The sequence below is a fragment of the Antedon mediterranea genome, chromosome 5 (assembly GCF_964355755.1).
Source record: "Antedon mediterranea chromosome 5, ecAntMedi1.1, whole genome shotgun sequence".
NCBI lineage: Eukaryota > Metazoa > Echinodermata > Crinoidea > Comatulida > Antedonidae > Antedon > Antedon mediterranea.
In genome coordinates this window covers 4,800,553-4,812,872 of record NC_092674.1, presented here as the reverse complement: position 1 = coordinate 4,812,872, position 12,320 = coordinate 4,800,553, and the positions used below count along the sequence as shown (strand labels likewise).

The 12,320-nt window shown below is 34.2% G+C and overlaps 1 protein-coding gene across 1 annotated transcript in view; it reads right to left on the bottom strand.

Annotated features, from left to right (window-relative positions):
* Nucleotides 1–11,129, bottom strand: part of LOC140048789 (transmembrane protein 131-like) — a 36,793-nt gene extending 25,664 nt beyond the window's left edge. Inside the window, exons 1-5 of the mRNA XM_072093574.1 lie at nucleotides 11,034–11,129; nucleotides 10,600–10,723; nucleotides 10,044–10,157; nucleotides 3,120–3,242; nucleotides 1,233–1,313 (exon numbers count right to left, since the gene is read on the bottom strand). Coding sequence (XP_071949675.1) covers nucleotides 1,233–1,313; nucleotides 3,120–3,242; nucleotides 10,044–10,157; nucleotides 10,600–10,723; nucleotides 11,034–11,053 — 462 coding nt within the window. The 5' untranslated portion in view covers nucleotides 11,054–11,129. The remainder of the gene's footprint in view (nucleotides 1–1,232; nucleotides 1,314–3,119; nucleotides 3,243–10,043; nucleotides 10,158–10,599; nucleotides 10,724–11,033) is intronic.
* Between the last annotated feature and the right edge of the window lie 1,191 nt (nucleotides 11,130–12,320).

Genomic DNA, 12,320 nt, shown 5'->3' with positions numbered 1-12,320 from the left:
TTAAAATTGCGCAAGAAAATCCTTGCGCAATTTCAAATTGCGCAAATCGTTCAAATCGCGCATAACAACTCTATTAAACTATTATTGCATGAAAAATTACACAAAATTGTATTTCTTTATTGTTCACATTATAAAAATTAACTTTGCGTCGCGACGCATAGTCTATTTCATGCTCACCATATTCACAGAATCGATTTATTGAGGTCTTTTTGTTGTTGGGCTTCAACCTAGCCAAGAAAACTAATTAGATTCTGTCTACCTTAGGCTAGGCCTAGAGAGCCTATTATTTATAGTAGGGTAGCTAGTAGAGGATAGACGTAGGCCTACCTAGCCTAGCTAGATCGCATTGGAGCACCTGGCCTACTCTACTCAACTGTTACCAAAATGGTAGTATCTAGCTAGGCCTAGCTGCTGAGCAGCCATCACGATGCCAAACGATGGCTTTTGATTCTATCTAGGCCTACGCATATTATAAAATATGGCCTCCATGGCCTACCTACAGGGATAGAGCCAGCCACCCGGCCCTACAAAATATCCCTAGCTTTGATCTGTGACAACCAGGCCTGACAAGACTAGACAAGTTATTTTTAACATTGACAAAATTCTACTACATTTGGCCAATCACAGTTCGTTATTTATGGTCATATTTTTGTGACACGTTTGACCTGATAATGAAGCTCCGCCTACTTCACAATAACCTGGGTGACAAAAACATAAATGGCCAATCATAATTCGGAAAATTTGCTTGATTATGAGAGGCTCCGCCTACATCATCACTTGTTATGGCCACAGCAGCGCGCGAGTGGGTTTTTTGCTGATGTTGCCAAGACATATGTCTTTTATGCTGGAGTTATTTTTATGAGGTCATTTCGTCCCAATTTCGAGTTCCCACAACCTACTAGCCATCCGGGCTTAAAGGAAGATACTTTAGGTAGCCCGGAGCTGTTTTTACTAGCCATTGTACGCCGGGCTAGCACTAAATCGAGCCCTGATTCAACAATTTTTTTATTTTCTTCGTTTTGTATGATTAGGTCCAATTACATTTCCTGCTGAGATTGTAAAGCTCTGTCTACACTATCAAACTGTATGTGACAAAAAAGTGTGATGTGTACCCAAATATGGTAGTGATATAAGATCATCGTGTTCATATATGGGCACATCACATTTGTTTGTCATATAAGGTTTTATGGTGTAGACAGAGCTTAACAAAAGTAAATTTGATTATTACTTACCCACAGGTTATCAGACGTTTCCTGTGAACCTGTCGGTAACTCCAGGTGCAAGTCACCTCCGCTTGAATATATTTCTGTTACCTGCAAAAAAAAAACCCACAAAAAAAAAATGACATGATACAGTATGTTTATAATAATCAAGGCAATCTAACAACATGATGCTGAGCTCCGGAGATCAAAGAGTTTATCTGTGGCTGCGACACGATCAGTTCCACGCACCTTAACAGACACTGTACACCGCAGAGAATATTTAAATAGTACAGTACTGTTGGCATTTGTCGCAGCCAGACATGAGGACTAATTTTGAGTTCCTATCTTAAATACTTGAAGTCTAATAACAAAACACTGATATTTAAAAAAAATATATATAAAAGTTGTTTAACAATTAATTCATTAATTAACCTCAATTATTAACATAATAAACTCATAATTGAAATCAATGTTTTAAATAAACACCTGGACATTATAGATGATGTAATACTATGAATCATTATGCATTTCAACCATCAAGGTAAGGTTTAATTGATAAATTTCCTACTTGGAAACAATACCATTAGGCTAATGGTTCGAACACCATAGTAAATAAAGCTATGTCTACACTATCAAACTAGTTTGACAACATTAGTGTGATGTGCCCAAATATGGTAGTGTAATGCCCAAATATGGTGGTGATTTGACATCACCATGTTCATATATGGGCACATCACATTTTTTGACAACACAATGTGTTGCTTTTCGGTGTAATTTCTAGATGCAGGATTTTCCTGGATACTCCAGGATATCTTAAGCTCCAGGATTTGACATTGGTAACAAACAAGAAACATCAGTTTAAAAACTATGGCCTACTGTTTATACCAAGTTGGGCAATTATCCAGAAAGTAAGGCAGAAAAAGGAAAATTAAAGAAAAACAATGTGATGCGCCTATATATAGACCTGATGATGTCATCACTACCATATTTGGGCATATAACTATCATATTAGGGTACATCACTTCATTTTTGTCAAACTAGTTTGATAGTGTGGACCATGGAAGTATAAAATAATTATTAATAATAATTATTCTATACTGTACCTCTATGTGTAGACAGAGCTTAAATTAATATGGCATAACAATGATGACATAATATGAAGCTCATAATGGAAATTTATTGATTTTAATATTAAATCAATAAATATTATATTTTGAAAGAAATAAAATTCTAAAGGCTCAATATATTTTATCAGATCTAATCTGACAACCTATAGAACATAATCCATTCATTTAATTTTTTAAGAATGAAGCCAGTGGAGGAAATATCAATTTACCCAAATATTGATGCTTCTACAATTTGTAGCCATTATCTCATTCAGTGAAACGAAAGTGAATGAAATAATATTAATAACTGCTATCAATTTTAATAAGAAGCTTTGAAATTATAAGCAAAATATAACATTTATTCAAATTGAAGGTGGCATGATTCATTGAATAACAGACCTATTAGATTATTTAAAAAAATTATATTGTTGTAAGTAAAAGATTGACCGTTCTATTCAATGAGGTGATTGTTTGGTAAAGAGAAGCTATAAACAGGACATTCTATAAATTGCTTTCCCGTCGGCAGATAAATAAAAGGGGTGCGGGATAAATAAAGGGGGTGGGGGTAAATAAAGGGGGTGGGGATAAATAAAGGGGGTGGGGATAAATAAAGGGGGTGGGGGATAAAGGAGAGAGAGGGCTATTGTCAATTTATGTTCGTAAATGTATCCTCACTATTTATAGAGAAGGAAAAATAAGAAGAAAAGGGGCGGGGAAAGCGGGAAGGGTGGGGGTGTTGCGATAAAGGAGAGAGATGGCTATTGTCGGTTTATCCAGGTAAGCAAAGCACAAAATAGACATTACTACTAACCTGTAACACAGTACCATATGGATTGTGCATATTTATCAATGGTGAGTAAGTATAATTTAGTGGAACTTTAGCTCCTAGAAAAGGTCTTAACCTGTATGGATTCGGAACTCCTACTCCAAATACCTGCAAAATAAAAACATTGATAACATTTAAGGATGTATTAAAAAAATTGTGCGGAGACAATATATCTTTAAAAATCAGTAGATTAATATTCAATTTGTGAGAGAAGAATTAAATTTGTGCGATCTGATAATGTACAGGAATGATTTTATGTATTCTAAAAAATGTAAAAAAGTTGTAAATATTTCGAATTTGCTATTATAATTGCCTTACATATACTGATTCTCTGTCAAGTTGTTTGCTGTCCCAAAATGTTTAATTCAAATGATCATAACATAAACATATAAACCCCTCTCTACCAAAAAGAGGCAAATAGACAATATATTCGATTTGAACAAGAATCTAATGTGGATAACATATTCTTTATTGTTGGTAGAGAGGAACCTAAAATTAGAAGTAACTGATACTCATGTTTACATACTACTATACTGTAGAAATGTACAGTCTATGACGGGTTAAGCGGAAATATTCTATTTTTTGTCCACAAGCTGTTGACAACTACTCGCTGTGTGGGAAATTCCCGGCTGTGGTGGCATACAATGGAACTTCATTTCTGAACAATTATGGACGTACCTCGATGAAATGAATGAAGTAAAAAACAACATATTTTGGGATTTCTTTCAGAAACCAAGAGACAATGTCAACATTTTTCCACTACAGTTGTTGCAGTAACTACGTTTTTAGTTACCAATTATTTAGCAAGCTGTTTTGGGATAATCATACATAATGCTTATTGCAGACTTGACTGTCTCAAACTTAAAATCTTATGTTATTGCACTTAAATGCTATTAAAAAATGTAGTTTTTTGCAGTACAACAATGAAATTCAAAATTTTAATAACTGAACATTATAGCATGATACAGCCCTTTAGTTTTCACAGACTTTGAACAGCCAACAAGCCGGATACATAGGCTATTTTCCGTATCAATTTGTACTTCCTGATATAAAGCTATAGATTCATATTCAATATGGCACTAGATTATTCTCTGTACTGTTTCTCCACATAGCATGTATATATGTGACCAGTATCATAGGCAATATACAGTGTCACATGTACCACATGTGGCAGCTGTAAGCAGTGAGTTTTACATCTCCCTGTAGTCTGGGCTCCAGACGGAGTTTTTTCTTAATATTAGTAAAAATATAAATATTTTTGCACATATGGCGTTTCATACGTGTATTACTTGAGTTTGGATACTCCGTCTGGGGAAACACGCAAAAGTCACGTGGTTTGACACCAAGAATTCTTGGTGCATAGATTATCCGGTTGAATAGTTTCAGCTGCATGCGATTGGCTACTCACTCGTACACCGTTTTAATATTCATATTTCAGAATTTCAAAGACTCAACAACTAAGATGGTACGCATGCGCTATGTAACGTTTAGACAATGTGTACTTGGGTACATTGATGAAAGTTTCTGAAGGCTAGAAAGGATTTTATATGGATCATTTAATCAGGGAGATGTAATTTAGATCTCCCTGATTTAATATTACGCGGAGATAATTTGATTTAATTCCCACCCAGACCCTGTCCTGTTCAATTCTGTGTAGTGGTGTATAGCCCTGTCTGTTGTGTGTGAATCCTGTTGTGTGCCGGTGGTGGTATTATGTAGGCCTACCTTATTGGCGTTTTATTTGGCAGGTCATACGTGCGAGTTGAGTAGGACCTACGAAGGAGGCCTAGGCTAAGGACTAAACAATTAATAAACAAAACAACTTGGCAACACGATTTCATATTTTAACAGTCTCGATCGTACATTCAGCACTGTACGTAGGCCTACTCGATCTTTTTCATTTTTAAACAAAATGATCATTGGTTGATTTGAAATCATATTTACATACCGCCCGCCCCATATAGCCAAATACGGTATGATAACCTACGTCATTCTTATCGGATATTTGCGGTCTGCAAATCGATTTCTATACGTGTTTCACAAGTCTGTATTTTCAGACAAAAATCGCGGTCGAAATAAAAACAAATAAATAAAAAAAAAAACAATACAGACTTGGGGCAAGTCTAATCTCCCTGCTGTAAGCTACATGCTTAGACAATGCCACAATAGAATTTCAATCCAGCACATTTTTATTTATTAATAACCTCATACACAAATGGTGTATGATGCATTTTATTGTGTTCAGCTAATTTAGTCATTCATATGTGTGCTTTCGAATTTATATCACCAGTAAAAGTATAGTTGATGCATTACATTGTACTGTATAGTTTAATCAGAAATGTATCTATATGTAGCTATATTATAGCATGGAGGATATTTTTATACCTCCATGATTATAGTCATAACATAGATGTCCAATGGCACGTATGACAGCCAATGAAAGGAAGGAATACAAAGGATGATTACACTTTTGACACTTCCTGAAGTACACACCCACTAGGAATTAGCACAATACTGTCACCAATAGTTATGATGAGAATATGGCCTCTGCTATTAGGGATCACCTCAACAAATCAGGATATCCTCAAAAGCAATATCCAAATAATCAACGGTAATGGTAAAATTCAAGTTTATTAAAATCGTCTAAACATGGTCTCACTATGCACTGAATATAAGGGTCTCTTTTTTTGGGACCTAATTCAATTCTCATCGCTACTTTGCGTATGCTGGTTTTTTCGAGTGTTTAAGCCGTACTAAGCTAATCCTACAGTGCACGTTAAAGAACGCACTCCATTCTTTGAAGGGTAGGGATGGTCTCCCATACTTCCAAATCATCACTAAAAAGTAACCTAATGGATATCTGTGTGTTTATTGTTGGTTCACAACAATAAATATCTATTTAAACAGTTAAAAAACATTGACAAGTTATTTTTGCTGGTAATTCCATAATTCTGTTCAAATTAATTGGCCATACCACCATACTATATTCTGCAGGTACACACTATTTGCATTATTAAACCTAAGCAAGCTCATTAGCATACTCATTAGCATATTAATTAAAATTTTAAGCCAAGCCAATTAAAGTCATTATTAATATTATGGGTATTGTACTGTATGTACCTACATATTATAGCAATCCTATAATTTTGCATTCATATGATTAATTTTGCATTGGCTGTATTTATATAACAGTAACATTTAGTAGTTAGTAAGTGGTAAACAATTCATTGATTCCAATGTTAAGTAAGTTCCCATGCTAAGTATATCATTAAGCTATTGCCATGCCTAAAGTGTTGGTGGGAAAATACACTGCAATTTGTGGATATGATTTAATTTGCTATTTTTAATTTTATTGATCAAAATATACACATGATCAAAATATGTGTATAGCTTCAGCAAAATACTAAAACTTTGTGTGATAAATAGTTACTAATAGTAGTCTTGTCAAAATTTACAGTCAACTCCCCCAATACCAGACTCCTCTCTCAAAACCAGAAAATCCGGACTTTTCTTGGGGAGAAAAATGTCCCAATTCCTTTTTACCATTAAAAACACAATCCGAATACCAGACTTTCTGGGAAAACCGGACATATTTGGCCAGCCAAAGAGTGTCCGATATTAGGGGAGTTGACTGTATCTATTTTCTAGATGTTTTGTTTTGCCATGTGATTTGTTAACCATTTCATCGGTTCTAATTATAGAAATGATTGTCCTTGGAATTCTATGGATTTTTTAAAAACGTTCATAAACTGTGTGTAGTCATAGTTTATATTCGATTGTGATGCCAGTCAAATGTTTCCTGAAATTCTAGTTTAGCTATTACTATTACCTAATTCTAGTTGTTGATAGAAATTACAGTTGGTTTCTTTTTGGAAAATATGTTTTGGATTTTCCACAATACAATAAATTAGTGTATCTCAACCTGGGGTTTGCAAAAATAATGAGTTTTGCCAAGTCCAGAGCCAAGTTACCTGAAAATTTAAGTGCCTGAAGCCATTGGGCTTAGACTTGTCTTGTTGTTCTTTACCCGGGGAAGTTGATGAACTACCCGCCAAAGTTGGCGATTATTGGCCTATAAAACCGACTTACCTGGGGTTTAAATAACCATGCCTGAACAGGACTATTACTACATGGTTGTAAACATTTTACCGAGGCGGTTCGTCACCAAAAACAGCAAATTGCATATTGGTGACTAGATGAACTGCATTAAACGCATTAACATATTGCAAGTAAATTAGATAAGTAGATAAGGTTGGTATTTCTCCCTCGTTTGTGACGTATTGCAACGCTCTCAAACTTCGTGACTTGTCTTCGTGACAGTACGAAAAGAAATGATGACAGTAACACGTGGGAGTGGTCCCACGAGAGGGCTCTAGAGCGGACTGTACCATTCTTAATGAGGTGAATTTGGGTAGAATTCTTCTTTTCGTATTTGTTTCGCACTTCGTGGAAAAGGGCTATTGTCGGGTTTATCCAGGTAAGCAGGCACGTAATAGACAAAATAACCAGGTCCTAAATCGTTTTAAAGATACTGTACATATTATTCCAAGATCAACTAAACATCTGTAGCCAAAGTTATATTTTTATAACAAAAACCATCAAATCAAAACAAGGACATGGCCTAAAGCTCTATCTACAGTACACTATCAAACTTTATGTGGACATGATGATGTCATATCACTACCATATTCAAGCATATCACTACCATATTTGGGCACATCACACTTTTTTTTATAGTGTAGAAAAAGCTTAAGCCATTTGAATCAGGTTTAGCTGAAAGCATTTAATTCAAGCTCAAGGTACATAGGAAACCTACATGTATATAATTAGTAACAAAAATAAATTAATAAAACCAAAGTCCTTTTCACATTCTAGTAACTTTAGGAGATTGTTTTAATCCTTACACAGTATACATGTGTAGATAGTACAAATTTAATATAATTACTCCTGTAAATGTTAAAATCTGATTGGATGTTTAGGAGCCTTATCTTACAAGGACCTATCCTACTGTACAGCGCTATCCTTTATATGTTGATATTAAAAGATTAAATATTAATGTATGATAGTGGTCCTAATCTTAATACAAGGACGGCCTATTAAGTATTAAACATATGCAACGATTTGATATGGAAAATGATTCACAATTTATTAGCTTAGAAATGTTGTTTAGCAGGTCCTATTCCATTTTAAGGCCATTGTTTCAGAAATTTTAAAGCTCTGTCTACACTATCAAACTAGTTTCACAAAAAAAACGTGATGTGTCTAAATATGGTAGTGATATTCCCAAATATGGTAGTGATATGACATCATCATGTCCATATGGTCATATCACATTTTTTTGTCACAAGGTTTGATAGTGTAGACAAGGTTTAAGGTTTTTTAAAATGAGTTACCATGTCCATCCAAACCGCAGCTGCTATTTGCTAAAGTGAACTTACATTTAACTAAAGACATACTGTAAAAGTTAAAGGATTTTCGACATATGTTTTTACACAAAAACCATAAGTACCGTATTTATTCGAATAAATATGGTAAACCCAGTAAACCCAGTATGACATCATCATGTCCATATATGGTCATATCACATTTTTTTGTCACAAGGTTTGATAGTGTAGACAAGGCTTAAGGTTTTTTAAAAAGAGTTTCCATGTCCATCTAAACCACAGCTGCTGTGCTATTGCTAAAATATTCTTAATAAATAGCTTTATTGAAGATACTATAATACTAAGTTCAAATGCATGTTATCCCTGTCAAGAACATGGCCTAACTAAAGCTGTTGTATCACCCATTGGGGATAAAGTTAATAAGCATTGCTACTTCATATTAAACTTTTCCTTTTACTTTTACTATTACATATTTCCCCTTGATACTATTCTAAACTTACTAACCAAAAAATTACCCAATGAAATTTGTTAAAATTAGATTTGCAGTTCTGTACAAGTAACCATCTTTCAACGGGATTCTGTCAATTGTCGTACACAATAATCTGCGTGTTTAACACGTTTAATTTCAACGACTGCGTGTCTAGACAAAATCTTAAACTTTTCGCTTTGGTCCAAAAAAGCGCAGGTGGACATTTCCCCTGCTACTGTGTGGCACAAACTAATCTTAGATACTTTCAGTCAATTTAATCTGCACTTTAAAAGAAAAATCAAGTTCCAAGATTATATTAACGTTTTCCTTTCTGTCTAAACTAATTGGGACGACAAATATACAGAACGTCTCACTTTACAGTAGTGGCTTCTTAATTTCCTGAAGAATGACGACTTGGAAAGGTTTTTTGATGTCAATTATTGGTTCAATCATCCATTAGGAATACAAAGTTTATCCTCATAAGTTTAGCAGGGTGAAATTGCAAAATTTGTCTTTTCAGTGTCCTTCAAAATTGGACAATGCTGAAAGGTGCATTACACCAAACTTGTTTCACAGAAATTCCGACTGATGTTACAGAAATACTAACTGGTGGTAACAGAAACGGTTAATCAACTGTGGATGTGACCGATCGCCACGACTTCCAGACGACGGGATATTGGTACCGTTGAAAGATGTAGGAACGACTGATATACTATGTGAACATACAAGTCAAAGATGCTCTGTGTTCATGTTTTCACATACATACCGCACACACAATTGTTTCCAGAAAAGGTTACTGGTTAGGCAGATGATGATGATTGATAATGACAATGTGAAAGGAGGTGAAGTGAATTATCATAATGATAATAATGTTGATGACAACAACGATACTGTAGTGATAATTGAATTTAATTAAAAAAGTATATATTCATCATAAACAATATAAACATAGATTAAAATACAATGTTAATTGTAAATTATCAATTAGATAAAAAAAATGAAAGGAAGGTGATGTAATAATAATACAAATATTATAAATAATCATAATAAACTTACTTGGTAGGGAAACATTCCCATATTTGTATGAATAAATATTGTATTTTCTACATTTCCTGCCATACGTGCTAAAAAAACGACATCAAATGTTGTATTCCCCCCTGGTTCCACCTCCTGTAAAAACATCAATTTTACCATTTAAAACTAACATTGATAGTTCAATGATATAAAGCATTTTGTATGTTATAGAACCTCTCCTTTGGGACACTACTATTCACGGGACATCCATGTTCAGGGGAGATCTGTATTAAGGGGAAACCTTTATTCAGGGGACAGCACTATAAAAGGAGACACTACTATAAAATGGAGACACCACTTTACAAGGGACACCTCTATTCAGGGGATAACAAAATTCAAGGGACATCCCTGATCAGGGAACACATCTATTCAGGGGACACATCTATTCAGGGGACACCTCTATTCAGGGGACACCCCTATTCAGGGGACACATGTATTCAGGGGACACCTCTATTCAGGGGACACCCCTATTCAGGAGATACAGTACCTCTATTAAGATGACAGCACACTTATTCAAATAAAATTTTGTGAACTTTACCTTTTCTCGAAAAAATGAACAGTGAAAATGTGGTGTACTTCCCGATATTGATGTAAGTTTCACTACAGTTTCAGGGTGAGTATTATATATTGTAACAGATTCTACGTGTGGCATACCAATTGGACTGAAAAGAAATGCAAACAATAAAATAATACAATTGTTAATTAGAAATTTAATTTCTTCTAATGATAACTCACAGCATGGATATAATTGTGTTGTCAGTGGTGGGCGGGGACACCCACCTTGAAAGTTATTTCTGGTCTTCTGCCCAGCCTAATTTAAATATAGCACCCACCCATGAAATCTCTGGGTACTGATTTATATCCCACACTTTTGACACACATTTCTAATAACTATATCCCTAGCACTGGCATTTTTATCATATTTGTAAGATATGAACTTATTGTTTGCTATGCAATGTATAAAATACTTACTGTTGAGCAAAATCTAACATTTGAGGCGAAACTTTTAAATCCAGTCCCCACTGCCTTATTAGGTTTAAACCTATATTTTTTAATGCAATACTGTAAATAAAACAGAAAATTAAAAAATTAAAGCATAGATAATAATAATTATTCTTTTTAATTATAGCATGAAATATGAAGAAATGTTGAAGTGTCTTCTTTAATAGGAATACAGTGGGTATTATAAACATTTACAGTAAGGCCTTATTAATGAACATTTTATAGCAAAACGTCAACATCAACTCATAAACTTTAGTTGTCAATGGCATAAATCATATTGCACATATTAAACATTATTTTAGATGACACAATGGGATTTGTGTATGCACATCCCTGCCAGCAGTTTGTAGACATTTAGGGAACATTTTTGACAGTGCATTAACATAGCGAAATTCTATGCAATACTGTACCATCTTTATTGCTATGCATTTTAAATGGTTTAGCAAAAAATGATAATACAAAACTATGTGTTTCCTATTCAAAATTTTGTTTTGTCACCTGTTGCATATAAAACTTTAAATTGAAATAGTAAATTGTGATCACATTCCATTATTTTTATACAGTAGCAGAACCTCTCAACAAACACCAATATTAAGGCACACGATCTATACCGTACGTTTACTATGTACAGTACATCTGTATAGAGGATACCCAGAGGAGGAGGATTAAGGGCACACAACATCAATACTCAAAACTATACGTTTTAACGCTATAAAAGTATTAAGAGGAACATTTTTTTTTTCAGTTTTCAGTACTGTAGATAAGGCACAATAAAGAAATTACTATATGTTGACAAATCCCTACATTTGTAGGAAAATGCCCTTCCTTTTAATTATCAGCATCATAATTCATATACAACGATTTTACTTTATTACAATACAATGGTACTGTACACGTTCCACTTTACACCATGCACTCTTCGTAGTTGACATGACAATTGGCAATTTACAGTAACTGTGAATCATATTTCATATTTAGATGGATATTTCAATGACAGATAGGGAAATGGCTACATTTGTACAAGGTTATGGATGTACAATCCCATTCATTGCTCATAGATCCTATGTAATCCATTGGGAGTAAAGAACTAGAAATGTATAATAATATTACAGTGTAAGAGTGAAGTCGAGAAACTGAATATAACTGGATACTTATTATATAAAAAAGAGATCAAGATAATACAGTAGTCATGTCCACATAACACATGATCTTCATCCATGTCCAGATAATACAGTAGTCATGTCCACATAACAAATG